The 24,250-nt window shown below is 42.0% G+C and overlaps 3 protein-coding genes and 1 pseudogene across 3 annotated transcripts; all 4 read right to left on the bottom strand.

Annotated features, from left to right (window-relative positions):
* Window positions 1-782: 782 nt before the first annotated feature.
* Window positions 783-1,077, bottom strand: LOC129086895 (keratin-associated protein 3-3-like). Its single transcript, XM_054593632.1, is given in 2 exon segments — window positions 783-923; window positions 925-1,077. Coding segments are annotated over 2 exon segments (294 nt in total).
* A 7,232-nt stretch (window positions 1,078-8,309) lies between these two features.
* On the bottom strand, window positions 8,310-8,603 carry LOC129086894 (keratin-associated protein 3-3). The gene has a single exon (XM_054593631.1). It carries the CDS (start codon window positions 8,601-8,603, stop codon window positions 8,310-8,312), a length of 294 nt encoding a protein of 97 aa, XP_054449606.1.
* Window positions 8,604-13,506: 4,903 nt separating this feature from the next.
* LOC129086897 (keratin-associated protein 3-1) lies at window positions 13,507-13,803 on the bottom strand. Its single transcript, XM_054593634.1, has one exon. The coding sequence runs from the start codon at window positions 13,801-13,803 to the stop codon at window positions 13,507-13,509; it is 297 nt and encodes a 98-aa protein (XP_054449609.1).
* Window positions 13,804-21,892: 8,089 nt separating this feature from the next.
* On the bottom strand, window positions 21,893-22,251 carry LOC129086906 (keratin-associated protein 9-3-like; annotated as a pseudogene).
* Window positions 22,252-24,250: the final 1,999 nt, after the last annotated feature.

Raw genomic sequence — 24,250 nt, 5'->3', positions numbered from 1 at the left:
TTGGCTCATTCTGAGAAGGCTCATCTGCACAATAAAATGCAGAACATACAGTAGATATTCAAAAACTAAAAATTCAATAATAACATTATTATATTATTAATTTTTGCATAAATAGATCACCTGGATTAGTTAATATATCATATTTGATGTTCAGTGTTTTCCAGCCTACCTTAAACCATTTTTTGAACGGACAAGTCAGAGAAAGTCTACTTTCATGTATGTCAATAGAGTAAACCACCTTTCAGGCAAGACCATTTAGTTTTTTCACAAGCGTGAAATATTTGGACTGCCACCATTTTCAGTTTTGCAGATGTTCCCAGTTTTTCTTGAAATGCTGATTTTGGAGTTAATAGATACATTTAATAAATTAATAGAAAACAAAGGAATTAAACATTTGTGCTATGCCACAGAAGTAAAATTTATTAGGATGATCATGAAGAAGCTGCTCAATTTCCAGGAAGATGCCACCCGAGACTGAAAATAGAATTCCCAAACACCCAAGGAAAGGTACACTTTAGTATGAAGGAACTGAACAACTTGGGGAAACCCCTAGGCATCCACCTGCTCAAAATGTCCTTGATCACTGATGTCTGCTACATGGCACCGAAAGTCTCTTGGTTTCTTGGTGGTGGCAGTGGTGGCAGGGGTGTTACCAGTGACAGTGCCATCCTTGTTCCACCTTCGAGAGCAAAGCCAGTTAGTTGCAGGTACTGAGACAGGTGAACCATAAAGCTTCTGGGGTGACTGTTTCCATGTCAGGCCCTGAGCGAAGCCGCCAGCGATCAGCAGCTGGGGAGGCAGGGCTCGCAGCAGGGCTGAGTGAAGGTTGTGAGGTTGATGGTCTCCAGGCCTGGGGTGGGCTGGCAGGAGTTGAGCAGGAAGCAGGTGGGCACACAGGGCTGAGGAATGTGGCAGGGCGGGGGGGCAGTTGTCACAGCAGGTTGGCTCCAGCAGCCAGGTCGTGTGTGGGCAGGTGCTGGGCAGGCAGACTCCGCAGCGGCAGCATTTGTCCGAGGAGCAGATGGTGGTGGCGGGGCCGGTGGGGACGCTGCAGCAGCAGGGAACGCAGCAAGCCATGGCGGTGGGGATCTGTGCTTTTTTTAAAAATTTTTATTGGTTTGGTTTCAAAACAGATGAAGTTTCCGAGGTGTGAATGTCCTTCCTCTGAGGTTCTTATATACCCTCCCCAAAGGGTGTTGGTCCAAACAGAGGGCTTCTTTCCTGGTTCTTGTTTACATTAGTGTATCCATTACACTTTAATTTGACATTTAGATGCTTGTAAACAATCTCTCTTCTCCTAATTAGTCTTTATTTGAGTTCCTGGCTAAATGTGAGCTGATTACTCTTGCTATTTGTCACTGGAACAGAAGCTTTATGAGGTATCACCAAGGCTTCTGTTGTTGTGAGACCAATAGCAGCCCCGCAGGGGAATGCTGCCTCATCGTGTGCCTCTGGTGCCTGGGTCTCCTCCCTAGTGCTGAGCGGTCTTCATTCTCTTAACCTTTATCTGTAACAATTGATCTGATGAAGTGTTTTCGTTTTAAAGAGCTAAATTTAATTCTAGTAACTTTCTTTCACCTTTAGGACCTTATTAAAAATTAATTGGTTTTTTAATCATATATAGTTGGCATATCACATTGTATTAGTTTAGTTCGAGGACTTTTGAAGATCAAACTTACATTAATATGGGAAAATACACTAGTGAGAAATATAGCAGACTTTTAAAGCTACCTATTTCATTTTTACTATAAAATATGATTTATTTTTTAAAAATTTGGACAATATAAAAAAGTATAAAGAAAACAAGTCATCTATAATTTTATCATCTACAGAAATTATTAATATTTCTATGTATTGCCCTAGTCACTTTTCTATACATTTATCATTTTATTACATTACTGAAATTATATTGTACCTACTGTTCTGTAATTTGCCTTTTTGTTTAAACATATGTATATTTTCATCATCTTGTATTCTTAAGTATATTTGATAATGTTATTTTTAATATTTCCTAGCATTCATTATATAATTGTACTTCTAAATCACTTAAAAATTTTACATTATTTATTTTATTTTCAACTTTTCTGTATGATAATTGTGGCAATAGTGAACAACTGTATATGTAAATCATAATGCACACTTCTGATTATTTCAGGACAGAAATAATTATTAGGTAGAATTATTGGAACAATATTAATTAACAGTATTTTATAGCCTTTGAAATTCATTACCATATTGCCCTCCAGAATGGTTCTATTTACCTATCTCTTTCTAAATATTTATGTATTTCTACTAACTATGTTCAAGAATTCCTGTTTCTCTATACTTTGGATGGATATTTTATTTCAAAAGTGTTTGCCAGTTGGTAGGTGAAAAATGAAATTTTATTATTATTGTATTTTTCTTATACAACAAGTTAGGCTAAAACATTCTTTTGTATGTGCATTGGCCTTTTTTCTTTCTATTGAGAACAAGCTGTTTTGTTTACTTCACTGTTAAGTGTATGAAAGTTGAATTTTTAGCTTATATCTCTGTACTAAGTAGAATAATAACTTAAGACCATTATACTAATGTTTCAATGAAATTCCTATCAATGGAAAGTGAAGTTATGGGCCTGAGCTATCTCTTCACATTTGATTTTATTCACTGTTTTTCCCCCCCAATGTAATGCATTTTCTCCCCAAGTCACGTATCTATGGTAAGAAAGACCTGGATTCTAGGTCCAGGACACCTACAATTAGAGAAAATGGCTGGCAAGGAATCAATAAATTTCAAATTTAAAAAAGTTCACTACGGCTCTGCTTAGAAGGAAGGATTCAAGATCTCTGCTTGTGTCCCTGGACTGCATTGCTAGATTTATCTTTGTGTGAATATGTGCCAAATTGCTCACCTTTCCACTTAGGACTGATAAATATTTTTCAGTATTTCAATAATATATTAATAGACATTTATCAAGCTCTTACCATGTGCCAGACACTGGGAAAAATGTTGGATATGTAACAGTGAGCAAAACAAATAACCACCCTAGCTCTGATGGAACTTAGAGTCTGGTAGATGATTTATCACACACATAATATATGATAAAAAATTACTGTTGTTACACATTTTGATAAGAAGAAAAAAGACTGGATTCTACTAGCAGAAAAAACAATAAGCAGAAGGAAGTTATTTTGAAATTTTAAGAAAAACGTTACGAAGGGGCCCGTAGTCTCCCACAGTTAAAATTTATGGTAGAAGATACCACTCTCTTGTTTAGAATGCAGGGTGACTTTGGGTCAAGATAGAAAGATAAAGGAATTGTTACTGTTCTGTGTAGAGAACTGACTTAAGGTTACACATTAGAAACAGTTGTAAAATAAGTTTATGATAATAAACTCATCACTTTTATGTAAAAGACTTGCCATAGTTCATTAAAATTTATTTTCTCTGCAGTGGTCAAGAGACCTGAGAATTACTCTCCTTTGTTTATACATTAGGATAGTGAGTCTAAGAGAGGAGAGATAATTTGCCTTAGATGGCCTGGTGACTGACGTGTTAAAAACTAAATATAGGACCTGTTGGGATTGAGCTACCTTTTATGTGGTTTAACATTAAGTTTAAAGTATGTGACAGAGTAACTAAACATATTTTATTTTTAGAAACAAAGGGTATCTTTTTTCCTTTTAGCAAACACAGGGAAAACACCGTGATTTCTGATTAGATGGTAGATTTTCAAGGTGCTAAAAATCTACACCCCCCCCTCCCCCAGCATGTGCCCAGTTGCAATGATCCCATTCTAGGCAGCAGGGGTACCTGGGAGAGTGAAGGCAAAAGCTGAAGATTGGTAATAGGAAGAAACGGAAGTGCAGTATCATTGTTAGGCTCCTGACTTAGCTCCCTCATTGCTTCAAGGCTTCAAACCTCCTCAGCTGGGGAGCCCGCTCCCTGCAGCCTTCGCATTTCTTCTCTCCTGCCTTTTTCATCCCCTTCTCCCCGCCTCCCAGGCGTCCATGAGTTAGGAAGCTGCCCTTCCGTCTGGACCAATTGCTCCCCAGCCCTTCTGCCTCATCACCTTTGAATGCTCAGCCTGGGTAGCTCAGAGCTTTCCCCAACTATTCCTGACCCTGATACTGAACCACCAGATCTGGGCTTCAGCTGCTCTTTGTGTGTGTGTGTCTTCTTGTTGCTCACAGCAGAAGTCACACTGCATTATAATTATACTCAGTCAGCATATATAGAGCATGTAAATCATGATTATAATAACTTCACGAGGTTTGAGAGAAACTTGAGGGCACCTTAGGTAATCACGTCTTTTATCTTTGTAATTCTTAGCATGGACACAGGGAAAGCACTCAAAAAACATTGACCAAATGAATGAGTAAATGGACTAAATTCCTCGGCTGAATCCTGGGTTGTGTCCCAGCTACGTCATTGCTTCAAAGTTCTGTTCATTTAAAGATGTGCTGCTAATCAGCCTGCGGGATCCTCTGAGAGTCTTCCCTGGGGAGACTGACAGGCACACCGAGGACACTTATTTTTATTTTTTACTTTTTAAAATAATTTTTTATTCTTCAGTTATAGTTGACGTACAATATTGTATTAGCACATGCCCAGCTTCAGGTGTACAACGAGTGATTAAACATTTATGTAACTTATGATGTAATCAACCCAATAAATCTGGTAACCATCTGGCTCCGTACAGAGTTACTACAATATTATTGTCTATATTCCCTATGCTATACTTTGCATCCTCGTAACTATTTTGTAACTACCCGTTTGTGTTTCTTACTCCTTTTACCTCTTTCACCCAGCTCCCTAACCCCCTTCCCTCGGACAGCTGTCAAATTGTTCTCTGTGAGTCTGTTTTGGTTTTGTTTGTTCATTAATTTTGTTCTTTTGATTGGCATGTGAGTGAGATCTTGGTAATTGTCTTTTTCTGTCTGACTTAGCTCACTCAGCACAATACCCTCTAGGTTCACCCATGTTCTCACCAATGGCAAGATTTCGTTCTTTTTTTTTTTAATGGTTCAGTATGTTTCCTTTGCCAAGTTAAGGAAGTTTTGTTGTTCTTTTTCAAATAGGCTCTCTATTTCTTGTCTTCTTCTGGCACCCCAAGATGTGAATGTTGATATGCTTGTTATTGTCCCAGAAGCCCCTTAAACTATCTCATTTGGGGGGGTTGTTTTTTTTCTTTTTTCTGTTCTAATTGGCTGTTTTTTGCTCCCTTATCTTCCAAATTGTTAATTTGATCATCTATTTCATCTAATCTACTATTAATGCCTTCTAGTGTATTCTTCATTTCAGATATTGTGTTCTTCATTTCTGACCGGTCCTTTCGTATGTTTTCTATCTCCATCTTTACATTTCCTCTATCTTTGCTGAAGTTCTTACTGAGTTGATTGATTCATCCCCTAAGTTTGTTGAGCATCCTTATAATCAGCGTTTTATATTCTCCATCTGGTAGATTGCCTGTCCTCATTTTGATTAGTTCTTTTTTGGGAGTTTTGCCCTGTCCTTTCATTTGGGACATGTTTCTTTGTCTCCTCATTTTGGCTGCCTACTATGTTTGTTTCTATGTAGTAGGTAGAGTTGCTATATCTCCCAGTCTTGGCAGAGTGGCCTTATGTAGTAGGCGTCCTATAGGGTCCAGTGGCATAGCCTCCTGGGTCTCCTGAGTGGGGTGTTCCAGGTGCACCCCCCATGTGGGCTGTGTACATACTTCTATTGTAATTGAGCCTTGATTGCTGCTGGCATTTCAGTGGGAGGGACCGACCCCAGGCCAATTGGCTGCCAGGACGGCTGAGATGACAGTGGAGGAGGAGCTGTTGTGGGCTCTGGTGTCTGCTGAGTCTGCCCTTTGAGTGCGTTGCATGTGGAGGTGGTTTCATGCTGCTCTGGTGCAGTTTGAAGCTATCTGCTAGGTTGTACTGGCTCTGGGGTCTCCTGGGAGGAGCAGGCCAAAGTCAGCTGCTGCCTCTGCCCTGCCCGGGGCCCTGTGGCATGAGCTACAAAGTGATCTGCAGACGGTTGACACTTGTGCTGGGCTTAGAGGTGCTCTGAAGAAGACGAGCTGCGAACTGAGGCTGGCTGCTACTGGTGCTGGGCTTGGGGTTGCTTAGCAAGAGGAACAGGCCGCACTGAGGCCAGATGCTGCCTGTAGGAGACCTTAGAGAATTTTAGGAAAGCCTGAACTATGAGCCAGGACAGGCCAATTCTATGGAAACACCACTGGAAGCAGCTTGGGTGGGGCGGAGTCTCAGGGAATCACCAGGGGGTGCTGACAGCGTGCGCCAGGATCAAGGAGACTCAAATATGGCGCTCACCTTCTCCTGCACGGGGAGGGCTCAGCAAAATGGCTCCTGAAAGCACTTCTGTTTTGGAGAAAGCTGCCCCTCCAGCTCGCGCCTTAAAGCCAAACAATTCAGTTCCTCCAGTCTGTCCCAGTGCCTTTTGAGCTGCTGTACCAGTGCTGGAGCTCAGAGCAAGCAAGCCCTCAGCAAGTAAGTCCATGTCGGGGCAGGATCTGGGACTCCAGAAGCCCTGTCTCACTCAGCCACAATTCCCATTTGTTTATGCAGCCAGAAGTTATGGGGACTCCTCCTTCTCCCACTGGAACCCCGGGCCAGGGCTCCAGGTGTGGGGTTGGGGCCCTTACTCCTCAGGGTGGGACCTCCGCAGCCGAGATACTCCTCCTGATTTTTAGTCATCTCACGTGGGTGTGGGACCAGCTCCTTCTGAGTCTCAGCCCCTCCTACCAGTCTCTATGTGGTTTCTTCTATATATTTTAGTTATAAGACTTCTGTTCAGCTAGACCTCAGGCGGTTCTCAGAGATGGTTTTCCTGTAGTTTAGCTGTACTTCTGACGTGGTCGGGGGAGGATGTGAGTACCCCATTTATTTACTCTGCCATCTTGACCAGAAGTCACACTGAGGACAGTTAAACAAAGATGCTTACTTAACCACGTTTGCTTCTCCCCCTCCTTGCCCTACCCTTTTCTTTTTCACATGCATTCTTTTGGTTTTAGCTCAGTGCTTCTTCAGATTTTGACTTGTGACTTTATAAATGTGTTTTTTATGTGTATATGTATATATAATATGTAATATTATACATAATATGCCATTTTACAAAGGATAATCTGCAAAAGAAAAATTAAGCAGGTTGATAAAATGAAGTAAAATGGAGTAGTAGATTAAATCATGTTTAATCAGGGTTTTAGTTCTAGTTTTCAGTTTATCACCTGAAAAGTACTGGCATTCCGTTGACTATGGGGTAGAACCTGTGCTAAGAATGGTGGCAGGAAGCGAGATGTATTCCCAGTGCGCTGCTGCTAGGGTTGAGCACAGCAGGGAAAATGAAGGCCCGCTAAATGCCCCGATCTTAGAACTGAGCACCTATCACTTTTAACTTATGAGCCAATGCATCTGTTTCTGTTATACTTGGATGTGATGGTTTTGTTAAGATTCTTATAGTTTTTATTTCTCCTGCCTATTTTGAGTTAATATCATCAACTGCATTCATTAAGCTTCTGGTTCTATTAGTATTGGAGGCTCTGTGATAGAGTAGAAATCATTGGACTTTAAAGTCACACATGCAAGGAACTGAATTCTGGTTTTCTTAGTAACCAACTTGATGGCTTTGGGAATGTTGAAAATTCTTAAGCCTTCATTTTTCTCATCTATCAGTGCTCTTTTAAGGAGTGCATGAGTTAATACAGGTGTTTCACCTGGCAAGGTGTGGGTGAATGAGTGTTGGCCACTCCCAACACTGTATTGGTCTGATGCTGAGGAGAGAAAAGGGGAAGATAAAAGAGAACCAGTTCAAAGTTCACAAGCCATGTGAGTTAGGTGAGTTCCAGCCATTCCTCTCTAATTGATTCCTTTCTTAAAAAAGTAAAATAATCAAATTATCTTTATCTTTCTTAAAAAAATGAAAGAAATATAACAAAAACTCTAACAAACAAAGAACATGTCTTGCCAAAGAAATGAAGTTTATTGGAAAACCCGTTAAGAATTTTTTTCTTCTGTGAAAATATCCAATACAAGAAATGGGATCCAAGAAGCAATGTGACCAAGAAAATGTTGTCTGAGGTCTTAACAGATTTCAATATATTTTGATAATAAATGATACTCACCTTCCCAAATGAACGAAATGATTATTCAGCAAGATATTCATAACAATTTATTTTTATTTTCCATTAAAATGAAAGGTAGGTGTTCCGTATCTGGGCCATCTGGTCTGCCTCAACATCCGATAAACTACCGAGGCAAGTGAATACTAAACTGACAGCTGTGGGTTCTTCATGGTCAGGCCCTGAGCGAAGCCGCCAGCGATCAGCAGCTGGGGAGGCAGGGCTCGCAGCAGGGCTGAGTGAAGGTTGTGAGGTTGATGGTCTCCAGGCCTGGGGTGGGCTGGCAGGAGTTGAGCAGGAAGCAGGTGGGCACACAGGGCTGAGGAATGTGGCAGGGCGGGGGGCAGTTGTCACAGCAGGTTGGCTCCAGCAGCCAGGTCGTGTGTGGGCAGGTGCTGGGCAGGCAGACTCCGCAGCGGCAGCATTTGTCCGAGGAGCAGATGGTGGTGGCGGGGCCGGTGGGGACGCTGCAGCAGCAGGGAACGCAGCAAGCCATGGCGGTGGGGATCTGGCGGTGCTTTGGTTTCTCAGAAAGAAAGATGAGGTTTCTGAGGTGCAAATATCTCCTCTGGCTTTGCAGCTCTTATATACTCTCCCCGGTGGGGTGTTGGTCCAATCAGAAGGCTGCTTCTTTTTGTTTATGCCACTTTCTTCCACTAAGAATCTCTAATCAGTTTGGTATTTTCTCGTTCATTAAGAGTTCCTGCCCTTATTAAAGTAATCATGTTTTTGACTCATAGACTTGTCGTTTTTGTCATAAGATGATTCCATTTTGTCTTTACTGGGTCCTGGTATGCCAATCCTTACGTAAATTATGGATAATCAGACCATATGACAATTCAGCTATCATTTCAGAGTGATATGCTATCATTTCAGCTGTGACTATATGCATCTCAGACATATTTGCCTTATGTATTGATGACATAATTTAGGTTCTATTAAGCAAGCAAGGTGACAGAATGGAATAAAATAAAACCTCTTTTTATTATTTTTAATAAAACTACAGTGAGTTTCCAAAGGTGGTGTCACTAAACTCTTATCAGATGTATCGGCAAATATGCAAAATTTATAAAGAACTTAGAAAACTCAACACCAAAAAACAAACAACCTAATTAAATAATGGGCAGGGGACCTGAATAGACACTCCTCCAAAGAGGACGTGCAGAGGGCCCATAGACATATGAAAAGATGCTCGATGTCACTAATCATCAGGGAAATAAATGCAAATTAAATCCACAGTGAGATACCATCTCACACTTGTCAGAATGGCTGTCATCAATAAATCAACAAACAACAAGTGCTGGCGAGGATGTGGAGAAAGGGGAACACTTTTGCATTGTTGATGGGGGTACAGATTGGCGCAGCCTCTGTGGAAAGCCGTATGAGGATACATCAGAAAATTAAAAATGGATCTGCCTTTTGACCCAGTGATTCCACTTCTGGGAATATGAGGTCTCTCTGGAAAAAGTCCAGTCATTGTTAATAAAACAAGAATGGTTTGCACAATATGGATGTAACCTGGCAGCCAAGGAGACTGGACTGGAATGCACATGTGTCAACAATGATGACTTCACTGTACTAGTTAGTGCACTAGTAGACGCTGTTGAGTAAGTGTGTGTGCCTTGTGGCCATCACATTAAAATTGACTGAACGAGCAGAGAAACGAATCTGCATCAAATTTTGCGTTAATCTTGAACATTCCTCCATGGAAACTATTCGGATGATTCAGAAGGCCACAGCTGTGGGCAACTGGTGACTGGCAGCTTCACCATGACATGTGCCCTCTCATGCATTATGTCTCATGCAGTTTTTTGGCAAAACATCAAATCACCCAGGTGACTCAACTCCTATAACAGCCCAGATTTGGTGCCTGTGACTTCTTGCTTTTCCCAAAACTAAAATCACCTTTGAAAAGGAAGAGGTTTCAGACTGTTGATGAGATTCAGAAAAATACGATGGGGCAGCTGATGGCCTTTGGGGGAACTGTGTGAGGTCCCAGGGTGTCTATTTTGAAGGGGACTGAGGCGTCAGTGTGTAGCTGGATACTTTCTGGACAAACCTCATCTATCTGAAGGAACCCAAAACAGTAATTTGAAAGAACATAAGCCATCCTTGTGCTCATTGGAACACTATTTACAATCACCAAGATATGGAAGCAGCCCAAGGGTCTATCAGTAGATGAGTGGATAAAACAACTATCGGACATTTAAGTAATGGAATACTACTCGGCTGTGAAAAAGAAGAGAATTTTACCCTTTGCAACAGCTGGGAATGGCGGGGAGAACATTACACTAAGTGAAATAGGCCATTCGGAGAGAGACAAATACCATAGGATTTTACTCAAATGTGGAATCTAATGAACAAACTGAACTAGCAAGCAGAATGGGGGCAGACTCACAGACGCAGAGCAGCGTGGCAGCTGCGGGGATGAGGAGGGGAGGCGGGGAGGGGTTGAGCCAAAAGGAAGAAGGGCTCATAACCATGGACAGCAGTGTGGTGGTTGTGGGCGGTGAGGGTGATAAGGGGACTGAAGTAAGGGGAAAATACAATAAAAAATTTAAAAAATTAAAAAGTTGTAGGGAAAAAAGGACAACTGGGGAACGGCGGTTGTAATCGGTGGTGTGGTGATCAGGGCCTGGATTAGGCTGGAGTCGGCGAGGGTGCACGGGAAGATGCCAGGAAGAAGTTGAGAGAAAAATGAAATGGCTTGGTTTTCTATTCTGTTATCAATGATGAATAATTATTAACTTTGAGTAGTTCGTTTTTATCTTGAACTAGGTTATTAAAACTTAACAGAAAATTGAAAATGTGTTGAGTTGCCAAAGAGTCTGCATTTTGATGCAAAGTTAAAGACCCAGCCAGTATTCTTCCTGTTGTGACATTGTTAATCTGTATTAAAGTCTGACTTTAAAAAAAGATGCTTTGCTTTCACCTTAGAAAGGTAAATAGTTTTTTTTCTAAATTCGATGTATACACTGATTTTGTCTTAAACCACAGAGAAAGTGGAGTGACTACGTACAACCAAACATACAATTCAGAGGGTTGGTAGAGAATGTATTGCCAAGTGGCATATACTTTCTTGTGGGTAAATAGAGCCATACATAACCATATTTTTCTCTGCAGAGGAGGCAAATACTTTGGTGAAGTGGAAAGAGAAGGGATTTTGGATTCAGGCAGTTTTAGGTTTAATCCCTCCTCTGTCACTTATTGTTTACGTAACTTTGGCTACTAACTTTCTCAGCCTCAGTTTCCTCACCTATAAAGTGGGGAGAATAATAATAGGTACCTCTTAGTGTTTTTGTTAGAAATAAGTGAGATAATGCATATAAAGCACCTACTTGAGTGCCCAGTAGATTGACCAAATGTTCACTCTTACGAATGAAAGCAGTAAAAGTAAGAAGGTGGGATGGGATTGGTTAGTGACACGGGGCACCTGTTACTTCAAGTGCTTCTGGATAATTTAGGACCATGCAATGTGAAGACTAAAGTGACTTTAGCGGGGATCTGGTCAACCAAGTCATTTTACTGATTTAAGGCCTGAGACCCAAAGAGATCAAGTGATTTGCTCAGAGTCACAGAGGGAGCCCGAGACAGAACCAGGACGAGGACACCGGTCTCCTGGTACCCAGGTGGGGCTTCTGAACTAGCCAAGGGCCCCTGAAAGCCTGAAGGCCCACAGTGGTGGTATTAAAAATAAAGTTGAAACACTTATCCCTTACAGAGGTGTGTAAAAAATCAAACTGCTTTGCTTTTGACTAAAAAAGAGGTACTTGGCCCAGTAACAATAGTGATATTAATCTTAAAACCTCACTGACCACCTGTAAGTATATTTATGAACAAAAATGAAAGAGTGACTGAGTTAATACTTTAAAAAGCCATTTGGGAAAAGATACTTTTCCAAAAAATAAAAGAATGCCTTTTGTGAGAAAGCTGGGAACCCGTGTGTGGCAGGAATGGCCGAGTCTGCCTGTGTCTGGGAGTGCTCTTGTGGACGCTTCGAGTCATTTGATCCTTGCAATAATCCTGAGACATAAGCACAGAAGAGAGTATAATGAGGAAATGGAGTCTGAGAGGGAAGCAAATGGCCCAAAGTCCCAACACAGTTCCAAGAAAACACACAACTAGACTGCATTCTGGGTACTTTTTGCAAAAACCTACGGCCCGTGGATTTTTCCTGGACAACTAAGGGAATGAATTAATAGTCATCATGCAAGTTTTGTTGTAGGAGGAAGTGTGTGTTTTTGCTCCCATCATTGTGTGACTCCTTCTGGTGTATAGAGAAGACTGCACTATAGTCTGTTTTCAGTTTATTGCAATGACATGCTATTATATGTCATTTGGACTAGTTAAACTTCTAAATATAGTTATGACTAACATAAGCCAAGCCTAATTTGAGAAAATAAGGAATACTCAGTAAATCCTAATGTTTGTTCCAAATTCATTTTCCTAGAAGACAACATATATAAAGAAATATATATATATATTTCCCCCAAATTGCATAGTATTTTGAACTTGGAATTTCATTGATGACTATGAGTAAAAGAGTCAAAATTATTCCTACATACTAGCAGTGATCAACTTGTTTCATTGCTTAAGGAAGAAAGAAAATCCATTTGAGGGGTAATGGAAATTAAAATATTTTAAAAACATATTAATCTCTAAACTCTAGCATAGTAGTTGGCACAGTGATTGTCTTAAAAAACAATTTATTGAATAAAAAGATCCTACAAGGCACTTGCCAGGTAGCTCAGCTGGGTAGAGCATTTGTCCCGATATGCCAGGGTTGCAGGTTTGATCTTTGGTCAAGGTACATACAAAAAGCAACCAATGAATGCATGGATGGCTGGAACAACAAATCAATCGCACGCGCGTTCTCTCTCTCTTTCTCTCTCAATCTCATTAAAATGAATAAATAAAAATGTTTAAGAAGACCCTACAAAATGACCTATTGAATTTTTTACTTTTTAACTTATCACAAAGAGCCAGCACCTGATTTTTCAGTGATTCCACCATGAAAACTCTCATCCCACTGGGGGGTAAACTTGGGGGAGTCAGATGACCTGCTGTTCAGGTTTAGGTAGGCATTCTGCTCTCCCTAAGAGGGACCATGGAATGAACAACCACAAGGCCGTATTTGCTAAGCCAGAACGAAGTTTATTAATGAATAGTCAAAATGATTGTTTCTCAGTGAGCAGTGAAATAGCCTAAAAGACAGAAAAAAAGGCCTCCAACTCTCCCCAAAGGAGGAAAGAATTAAGAAGTTGGGCTAATTCATGAATACAGGGCCCAGAGAACAGGGATGGAGTTAGCCTGCTGTGGGCAGTAGCGCGTGTTGAAGGCCGGGCGAGGTGGAGGACATTGAGCAGCGTGTCACTGAGCCTGGGCAGAGACGTGGCTTCCTAACAGCAAGGCTCACAGGGACTTTCACAGCCAGGCTGCACGTAGGTCGTCACATTGATCCCACACAGCCCGGGAGTTGGGTGGCAAGAGTTGAGCAGCCAGCAAGTTGGCACGTAGGTGTCAGGCTGACAGCAGGGTGGGGGGCAGGTGTCACAGCAAGTGGGCTGAAGGAGGCTGATGTCATGGGGGCAGGTGCTGGGCAGGCAGACTCCACACCGGCAGCATTTGTCCGAGGAGCAGATGGTGGTGGCAGGGCCGGTGGGGACGCTGCAGCAGCAGGGAACACAGCAAGCCATGGTGTCAAGACTTGGGTTTTTGCGGGGTTGAGAAGAGAAGACTCTTGGTGTCTCAGTGCTGGTCTCTTCTGCCCTGGCTCTTATATACCCCCTTCCCTGGGCGTCAGCCTGTGAGCAAGACTTTTTTCCCCATGTTTCAGTTTATAGCTATCTCCATAAAACCTATCTAATTACTTAAGTGTTTATTACCTAAGACACATGCCTCACCTCATAAAAGGGGGTTAGTTTGTTTTGTTGTCACATTGGGGCTCTTCACATTGGCTGTCACTGCATGAGCATTTCATTTCAGTCTTCAAAGGCTCCAGGGGATTATCTTCTAATCATTCCACGTTCGTAATGACAGCCTGGCATGCTGGCTGTCTTTGGATCACCCCTGTGTTTTTTGGTCTTCCTTTCAGATGAAGAGATGAGCAGGTTTTTAGATTGTTTTTCTACCAGCAAAGATTGTAGGTGATAATTTTGGCTTTCTGATGGAAAAAGGGATGAGATTTGTAGATTTATTCTTTGTGGCTCCATGAAGCTGAATTTAGGTAAATAGATGGAATCTATAGAGAATGAGATTCTGGTTCTGTGTATGGAAGCACTTTCTTACAGAGCTGTAACAAATCATTTGTTCTTCTTTCCCTTCACATGTGCTTTGAAAGGTAACTTGGCAGGGGCCTGTAGATGGGAGTTAAGATTTACATGCATGACAATGATGGATGTCCTTTAAAATTCTACCCAATCACGTTATGAATTAAGATTATTTATGACCCAAAGACTAGTTGTATTGGGCCACTTAGAAACTAGACAGTGTAGTATTTCCCAAAATGAGCTCTATGAACACCGTGCAAGGAACACTAAAGGGCACTCAGTAAATAAGTTTGGGAAATACTGACTTCTTCACTGGTGGGCCTCTCAGAACCTTTAATATGCTAAGATTCTCTGTGACTTTTCACTACAGAGATAATAGCATGTGTTGTTCTCCCAACTTGCTTGACCATGGATTCATTTTTGTATTGTGGTTTTCATAGATTAGCTTTATAGAGTGGTGTTCTATGGAATACACTTAGGGAGATTCCCAAATTACTCCTAAACCACTAAAACCTTAATAATAAAATTTATATAAATAAAGACATACAATTTAGTATGACATGTTTAGAATTAAACTAGGAAATATATCCGCTGGTAAATTTTTAGATATGTTACTTTGAAAGCCATAAACTTTTATCTGAACCCATGTTCAGATAAAATGGTGCAGGCTCTAAAAATAAATAGAAAATGGCTCAGGATAGAGGAGTCAGAAGTCAAAGGACATGCAAATCAACAAGGTGATGGATCCAAAAGAGGCTTAACATGAAAACTGCTTTCATTTTTGTCATTTTCTTAGTAGAATGATTTTAGATCTCTCTGCTGGAAATTAGCCTGTTGTTCACATTGCTTCGATGGATATCTTTTGTTCAATCAAACAGTCATTGGTTGGGCACCTACTGTAAGTCAGACAGCACACAAAAAATAAAATAAAATAAAATAAAATAAAATAAAATAAAATAAAAAGTAAATAGATTCTTGTCCTGGAGGAAGTCATAGAGAAGGAAAGACACAGAGCAGTGAACTAGCAAATGACCACACAGGGTTGCACGTTCAGGTTTTCTAGGTAAGAAGTGGAGGTACGGAGTGGGAGTTTAGAGCTAGGGGTCCTGACTGGAAGCTTTGGGGAGGACTTTATGAAAAGGGGACATTTGTGTGGGGGCTGAAGATTGAATAGGAGCTTTCCAGGTAGAAGGAGATAGGAAGGGAATTTCAGCAAGTGAAACAGAAGCAAAGTGCCGAGGTATGTTTCTGGGGTGGCCAAAGCGTTGACTGGTGAAAGCACAGGCCCTGGGTCTCCCGCAGGGAGGAGCTGGAGGAGAACAAGGAGAGATGACATTGGAAAGGCGGAGGAGTGCCGCGGTAGGGAGAACTTCTGCTGTGTTTAGTATTGCACACTCAGGGTTTTGAGATACATCCTATTGGCAACAGGCATTAAGTGAAAGGTTTTTGAACACATCTGTGACATGATTGGATTTGTATTTTCAAAAAATTACAGTTTTTCAATGGAGACCCATCATCATCGCCGTTATCATCATCACTTACTAAATAGTAGGTCTCGTGCTGAGTGCTTTATATGTGTTATACATCTCTCACCCCAGGCTTACGATGGATGCGGTGTTACTGTCCTGGCCCTTTTACAGATGAGGGACCTGAGGCACGGGGAGGCCAAGTACTAGTGAGTAAGTGATGGGGCTGGAGTTTGAAACGCAGAAGTCTGGCTCCAGATTCCACGCTCGCAGCCACGGCGCATCTTCCCTTGCCCTCTGGGGGTGTAGCTCTGACCAGCGGGGAGATGACCCTCAAGACTAGCTGCACATAAGATGGTGGGAAGGGTGGGACCAGCATATTGAAGCCTTGAGACCATAAGAGGAGTTGTTTTAGAGCCTATTTTCTTAAGCAAAATACTATTCCATAGAATGGAGACCATCTGAAGGGAGGGGCAGGGGTTGGGAAGCTATGTGGGTGCCCCACGGGGGTGATGAGGAGGGCGTGATTTCTGCCGTGGAGGGTATCATGGTCGGTGGGAAGCGAGCAGAGGGTCCTATCAGGGATTTCTCATCACATCTTTTGCTTTTCCGGGGACCACTTTCTGGGTGGCACATCATTTTCTACCAGAAAACTAATATTCTTCTTTTTAAGATAATTGGAATATCCTAATCTTTTCCTCCACTAATAGCCAGCACTTACTGAATGTATACCATGTGCCAGGCACCATGCTAAGTATTTTATGCGCGTATTTTCTCTTATTTCTTACACCCTTATAAAATATGGAACATTCTTGAATCTGCTTCCTAGACAGTGAAACTGAGAGTAACGATATTAAATAATGATTTAAAGTCACATAGTTAGTGACCCATGGCAATACCTCTCGCTTATTAATAAAACTCAGTATTTTTGTGAAATTAAATATTATATACTTATAGATTGGGTTCATTCATTTTTTTCATTTGTTGATTCGGTAAACAAAATGCCTAGCACCATGTTAGGTGCTGAGCAAATGGAAATGAACAGGACAGCTAAGGTCCCGTTGTCAAGGTGTTCATTCTAGAGGGGGAGACAGAAGAAACACAGTAAACAAATGGATAAGTCAGAACTGCAGACAGTGGCAAGTGCCAGGAGAAAATAAAGCAGTAAAGTGACAGAGAGCGACTGGGCCGTAGTGTGCAGGGAGCCCGTGGGCTTTGGTCCGGGTGGGCAGAGACCATCCGGCAGGGGGCGGGGGAGAGGGAAGGAGAGGGAGTGCGAGAGGGGACGAGGCCAAGGAGGCAGGCAGGTGCCGGGCCGCGTGGGAATGCGCAGGCAGTTCTACAGAGTTTGGCTTTGCTTCTAAGGGCATTGAGAAGCCACTGGATGATTTATGGCAGGAAATGAGGAGACGTGCCTTCTGTCCCACGGAAAATGCACTGCGGTGGAAACAGGCACAACAAGTTGAGTGGTTCAGGTGAGAGGGTGAATGCTGTTGCCGGTGGTTATGGGTGGTAGAGGTTGGCAGGCATTTCTGTGAGCAGAGGTGGTAGGTGGCGCTGATCAAGTGAGTGGCCAAGGACCAGGTTTAGGTCTCAGATTTACTCAGATGAGAGAGGGGACTCGGAGCCCACAAGCTGCCACCTGGGATGGTAGGGAAGGGGTCGGAGATGAGTTCAGTGCGGGGCCTGACACCTGCGAGAGGGAGCAGGACTGAGGGTTTGTGATGCTCCAACACACACGGGAAAAATGTGCTTACTGCTAAGTTCACGGACTGTGATAAAAGGTCACGTTTATGTGTGTTAGTCACGGTTTGCTGTGAGCCTCTGTGTGACTTACCGACACCCCTCTCCCAGCAGCGGGGTGGATTTCTGGGCCGAGTCAGGAGAACCCTCCCGGGTGGCATCGTCCGTCGGCAGCTGAGTCAGGGCTGGGAGGTTTTGCGCTTGAAGGCAACCCAGTTTTCTTTAGCCCGATGAAGCGCTTCATCCCTTCTCGAAAGCATCCTAATAAAAATGCCTGCGAGTAAGAGCATCTGGTCTTTATTTCCTGAATTGCATAATCTTTTACATTTCTGGTAAACTCCCTTAGAATATGGATGGGAAGAAAGAAAGACTGGTATCAGGGACTGACGTGGACAAAACCCCTTTCCCTGCAGAATGTCCGCTTCGCTGAGCGTGCAGGGGGAGGGTTCCGGATTTGGGCCGCATGCGCTGGGGGCCTTCACAGTTGTACCAGGACGTTTTTTCCAGTGTGTGGTTACGGTGGAGTCTGAACCTACTCTTGCCAGTGCATTAGCTGGCCCTGAAAATTAGTCTCAATTTGGATTTCTTTTTTTTTTTTTTTTAAAGATAATGTTTTGCCCCTTGAGGACAGCTGATAGTGGCTATCGTTGTAAAGGTGTTTATGACCTAAAGGAGGTGACCCTTCTGCCTCTTGTCACTTGGTCATGTATGTCCCCATTGCAACATGCCGGAGCGGGCCTCATAGCGCTCAGTCACACGGCACATGCAAGCTTAGCCCCGCTTCTGCTGGCTGGAAGTGCTGCCTATTTTTCCTGGGGACCTTAGGCTTTCAGTTGAATTCTCATGTATTGTTGTACACTACAGGATATGCGGATAGTAGCAGAGAATTACACCCAGCTAAGTAAGGTATAAATATGTGTGTTCACTAAAATGAGCCTGGTAGGGAAAGCAGATGTTCAATAAAATGTGAATCATCCCGAAGGAAAGCATGTTTCTTAAGTCAGAGTTATGGTGGGGGTGGGGGGGTAGTCAGTGATTAGCTACAAACGATCTGCTGTTGGGTCTCCCTAGCAGAGCCCCACTTTACATGGAAGGGCTTTAATAGGAACAGTAGCAATTTCTTAACTACAAAGTTAAGTGGGCCAACCCTGGGGTGTTGTAAGCACCCCCTCCCTACAGGCTTGCCATGAAGGAAAAAAAAGAGAAGAAAAATATGGAAGAAAACACATGTGGTTTCTATAATCCTTTTTTTCTAACTGGTTGCAAGGCTGCCATTAGTATTTCTAACCTCTTCTCCCTCTAGCCCTTTCATTGTTTTCTTTACCTTCAGCCAGGACCTCTGCCCGCTGGGGTTCTTTGCCTGCTGGGAGTGATTTAAATCTTTTTTGAAAGCTCTGAGTCCACAGTGGTACTGTCTTTTTCAGGTTATCAGTAAATGGGTTAAAGTCATATATGTTGGCTTCAAAATCAAAAGAAGCCCACCCAAAGCTGCACTTTTCTAACTGAAAATGGTTCACAGTGCAGCAACATTCCTTTCACCTTGGAAATGAAATCTCAACATATTCTAGACAAGTTGACTCCGAGAAACTTCATGAAGGTGCAAACTCCTTAATCCTTATGGGATTTATCTCCTATCCTGGAGTCCACATATGTTTTACTAAGACATCTAAAGTACTTGCTGTTTCCTGCTCATCAGAAACAATTAACCTGATGTCATCAATGTAGTGGGCAGATATGATGTCCTGTGGATGTCAAGGTGATTAAGATCTCTCCCAAGTACACTACCTCAGAGGGCAGGAGAGCTGACATCGTCCCGAGGCAATACTCGGAAAATCACTATTAGTCATACCAGGTAAAAGCAAACTAGTCCTGATTGTCCCTGCAAACTGAGATGGAGAAAAAGGCATTTTTCAGTCAAAAGCTCCATACCAGTACCAGGGACCCTGTTGGTTTGCTTCATTAAAGACCCTCCGCCTGTGAGGTGACGAACACACAGTGCACTGAACACATGATGTATTATAGAATTGTACACCTGAAGGTTATATAATTTTATTAACCAGTGTCACCCCAATAAATTCAATAACTATGAATAAGAAAGAAAATAGTTACCATTCTTATTTTAAAAAGCTACTCCCTTGTACCTAAATTAGTTTAAAATAATAATAAATTACTATTCTTATAATATATAATAAATAATTTAAAAGGCTTGTCTACTCTTTCCATAGGACAAACAAATATGTAAGTGGGGAGGTGGTAGATATCACCACCCTGGCTCTATTCATGTCTCTGATCACGGTGCTCATTTTCAGAATTCCCCCGCAGATACAGCATCATTTCTGGTTTACTATTCATGTAACAAGGCGACCATCCCGGGTTTCTACTTGGCCCTTCCTACCATTTTGTGGTTCCCTTTGTGTTTTGATAAATCATTTCTCTTTATCATAGGATAGCATCCTATTGAATAGATGTACCAAGGCTTGTTTATTCATTCACCTTTTGGGGAACATTTTGGTTGCTGCCAAGTTTTGGCAATTATGAACAAAGCTGCTACAAACATTCATGTGCAGGTGTTTGCATGGATGTAAGTTTTCAGCTTGTTTGGGTAAATACTGAGGAGCACAATCGCTGCATTGTATGGTGAGCCTATGTTTAGCTTTGAAGGAACAGCTGCACTGTCTTCCAAAGCGCCTGTACTGTTTTGCTTTCCTTCCAGCAATGAGTGAAAGTTCCTGTTGCTCCACCAACATTTTGCTGCCATTTGTTGTTGTCATTGCTTTGGATTTTAGCCATTATAATAGGTTGGGCTCTTTTTTACTCATTCATTTTGTTCCATTAAGAATGACCTTCAAGGCCCACTTCAAAGGTTACCTCCCTTGCGAAGTCCTCCCTAATACTGTCCCAAGCATAGCCCTTGCTGGTCTCAAGGTGATGCCTTTGTTTTTGAAATCCCGTTTCTGATCCTTCTGTCTTCTTTGCAATTTACATAACTAAGATATTACTTTCCACCGCAGGGTCGATCCAAAGCCTCTCCAACATTTCTGAGCGTTTCCAGGGCACTACTGTCTAGGCCTTCTCCTCTCTCTGCTTGGCTCCTGGGCTCTCTCCATCTTCCCTTGAACCAACCCAGACATGAAACTCAGCTCCTTTGCTGGTTTTTGCAGGAAAGTTGACCATCCCAGAGACTGTGTGCGGCAGCTTAACGTTGAGGGATCACTGAGAAATAATATTCATGACTTCCAATGGGATCTCCCCTGCTTTTTTCTCCTCACTCCCTTTCTGAAGCAAGAAATCTCTCTCTCTTTGTCTCGGGTGTAATTGTTTAACATCCTTTTCTTAAGCTTTTGGAGTTGCCAATGCATCTCTCATGTGGCTAAATCTCTTGTAAGTGGTACCATTGAGGCATTGTGGTCTACCAACATCTACCTTTTTTCTACCAACAGCACGTTGTACGTAGCTATTTTCACCCACATTCCTTTTCTTTCTGGATAGTAACGAGTTCAAGGATGAGAATTAATTCTTCATCTTTCTTATTTCCATAGTCCCTGCTTTAGAAGTGGTGGTCAATAAATTTTTATTGAACGAATACACTATATATGGCTTCAGTCTCTTTTAAAAAGGAACAAGTGTACTTCTTACACGTGGGCATTTTTGAACTATAATCAATTCACTCATTTTCTGTTCAAGTGGAAACAATGACCATGATTTTTTTTTTGCCTAGTAAATAACATTTATTAAGAAATGACAGAAGACACTGTAACACAGATATAATTAAAATAGCCAACAGGAAAGATCATTATGATTCCCCTCCAAAAAGGGATGGAGAAGACTAGTCTACTTCTTAGAAGTTGAATGTTGGGGTGAAGAGCTTCCATTCTCTCTGGTAACATCTGAGGAATGTCACTTAGTTATAACTTGGTGGCTTTGATGTTGGACGTTTTTTTAGGTAAACAGTAGCTCAAAACAGATCATAGAGCAGGGGAAAATTAGACTTGTGGACAGTTCTCAAGGATAAAATCCACAATATGGCAGCAGTTTTCAACCCCGCAGGAAAATCAGGAATAGCATATCCAGAGCGATTTGAAGATCGTCAGGTGAGTTCCCAGCACTTCCGTGTCCACTGTGGAGTGTCACGGTATTCCTTGCAGACTGGAATCAAACAGAACCCATTGGCTTGGTGGCCCCTGTAGCAGAAACTCAGACGGAAGTCTAAGAGCTTGTTAGTGGTCCGGGGTTGTTGAGGAAGCAGATTGTTCAGAGACTGTGTCCTGGTCCATTGACAACCAGCAAGCTGGCTTTTGGCAGGCGGGCTAGCAGCAGTAGCAGCAGCAGGCGGGGCGGCAGCTGGACTGTCCGCAGTAGGAGGGGCGGCAGCAGGAGGCCTGGGCGTGGTGCAGCTGGCAGCAGGTGGGGGCGTGCAGCTCACCACGCAGCAGGGGGGCACGCAGGTGCCCTCCAGGCGGCAGTCAGGGCGGCACCACCTGGTGCGGCAGCTCATGGCTCCACAGCCGCCTCCCAGGCCGCAGCCCAGGCCGCAGCCGGCGCCGCCCCCCGTCCCACAGCAGCCGGTCTGGCAGCAGGTTGGCTGGCAGCAGCTGGGGCCACAGGGCCCACAGGGCCCACAGGAGCAGCTGGGAAATCCACAGAAGCTGGTGGTGCAGCAGGCCATGGTGTCGGGGGCTGGGCTGCTTGGAGGAGTTTTGGTGGTGACTTCTATGTCGAGCCTTTTATATATCCTGGCCAGCAGCTATTTATAAAATTCTTAACATATCTTCCCTGTTTTTATTTAAACTCATTCCTCAGTGGGCCTGCGATTGGCTTACATTGAAATACTTATGACACATTGTGAGTAGCAGGTTAGAAATTACTTTGTTTTATAGTTTCATTTGGACTCCTCATATCGGCCTTTTCCCCTTTAGGATAGGTTTGTGGTTTTCCGTCTTCAAAGAGTCCTCCTATGTTAGTCCACATCAACACACTTGCTTTATAGAGGTATTTATCCCACGTGGCCCTCTGTCCAGGCCTCCTAAGGCTAAAGATAATTGTGCTCCTTTATTTTTTACTATTATTTTTTCCTTCTGGATATATAGATTAAGTTCTCTTGAATTTAGGGCATTCGGACATCCATAGAACAGAAAGAGTACCTTCTGTTATGCATAATTTAGTTTCCAATGTACTCCAACATCAAATCAAATTACCATTATAGTTCCTTTTATTTCAACCATTTTGAAATGTGCAAATATTATTTGTGTTTCAGGCCAAAAATCTTTTTTTGTGTGAACTAAATGACAGTATATATAAAAGTATCTAACAAAGTGCTTAGCTTCTGGTAGTACCTTAATGTTTATTGAACATGATATTAGTGGGTGGGGTAAAACGCATGAATCGTGGATGCCTGTATCACTTAATGATGATTAACTAGAACTTTCAAGCTTAGTACCTCTCATGAAGGAGTCCTTCTTATTGTCAAAAGAGACCAGGAAATGCTGAAAATTTTTTCTACAATACATTTAATAGTTGAACTAAGGCTCAGAATAAAACATCTGGGAGTTAAGACATTTTGAAGAATATACTGCCATTAATTTCATTTATTTTATTCTTCTCCAAAATGTACCATCTTGTGTGTGATCTAGCATTACTACTAGTTAAATAATAAAGGTAAGTTGTAGAAGCTTGTAAATAACTCAGAAAAAAACTTGTCTTAATTTTTTTGATATTTTGTCATGTATTTTGTGTATTGCATACAGATACTGAAGAATTGAAAACTAAGTGGTAAAAGGTATTTTTGGTCTAGATTTGTGCTAATTTCTTAAGAGAACATCTTTCAAATTGGATTGCAAAGTGCAAAGTATACAGCTGTTTCATATTCCTAATGCATGTGTCTGACAAATGGTGACGCTGGAACTCACTGGGTATCTACAGAGCTGTTTATCCTACTTTCATTTAGACCAGTGATACACCTTATACACATTTATAGTAATGAAGGTGAGCGTTGGGAGTTGAAGCTTAGAGGTCAAATTGGGAAGCAGTGAGAAGAATATAAATAGGCTAAGGCATAGGAATTAAAACCTAAATGCTCTTGGAAAATAGTGTCTGATAGGATCTGGTAGATATTTTAAAATCTACTTAGTCAGTAATTTTTTTTTTTTTAGATATTGGGCATGTGTGAAGGACAACACATAGTATATTACAGGGAAGGAGGTTTCATCTCGGTAAAAATCCTGTAGCATTGATCAACCTGAAAATTTTAGCTAAAAAGTAACCTTATTGGTTCATACCTAATTGTAATAGATTAGAGCATGTAAGTATTTTAATAACTACAAACATTATTTAATACACAGAACATTTTATTAACTGATGGATGGAAGCATAATGCAATTTGTATTTAATTTTTCTGGTTTAGACTTTTATGTTTATGCCTTAGGATTATTATCAAAATACAAATCCACTCTTCTTGAATTTCAGCTAAAGGTAGACAAGCTTCAAGATAGGAGAAAGAAAATAACTCAGTTTGCTTAGCACATTCAAGCATTTTATTTGAAATTAACAGGGGATATTCAAGGAGGAAGCAGGTCTAAAACTGTGTGGGGACCAAGAGATAGGGAATGGAACAGAGATGTCACTGATCTGACACTCTGATCGACACATGTTTTCAGTGGGCTAGTTCA

The sequence above is a fragment of the Pteronotus mesoamericanus genome, unplaced genomic scaffold (genome assembly GCF_021234165.1).
Source record: "Pteronotus mesoamericanus isolate MK-2021 breed Mesoamerican mustached bat unplaced genomic scaffold, CSHL_Meso_final scaffold_476, whole genome shotgun sequence".
In the NCBI taxonomy this organism is placed as follows: domain Eukaryota; kingdom Metazoa; phylum Chordata; class Mammalia; order Chiroptera; family Mormoopidae; genus Pteronotus; species Pteronotus mesoamericanus.
Note: the sequence above shows the minus strand (reverse complement) of the source record. Positions and strands in the feature narration are given on the sequence as shown.

Bases quoted from the DNA above. Each gene is read 5' to 3' on its own strand.
- LOC129086897 (XM_054593634.1), bottom strand. From the start codon at position 13,803: ATGGCTTGCTGTGTTCCCTGCTGCTGCAGCGTCCCCACCGGCCCTGCC.
- LOC129086894 (XM_054593631.1), bottom strand. From the start codon at position 8,603: ATGGCTTGCTGCGTTCCCTGCTGCTGCAGCGTCCCCACCGGCCCCGCC.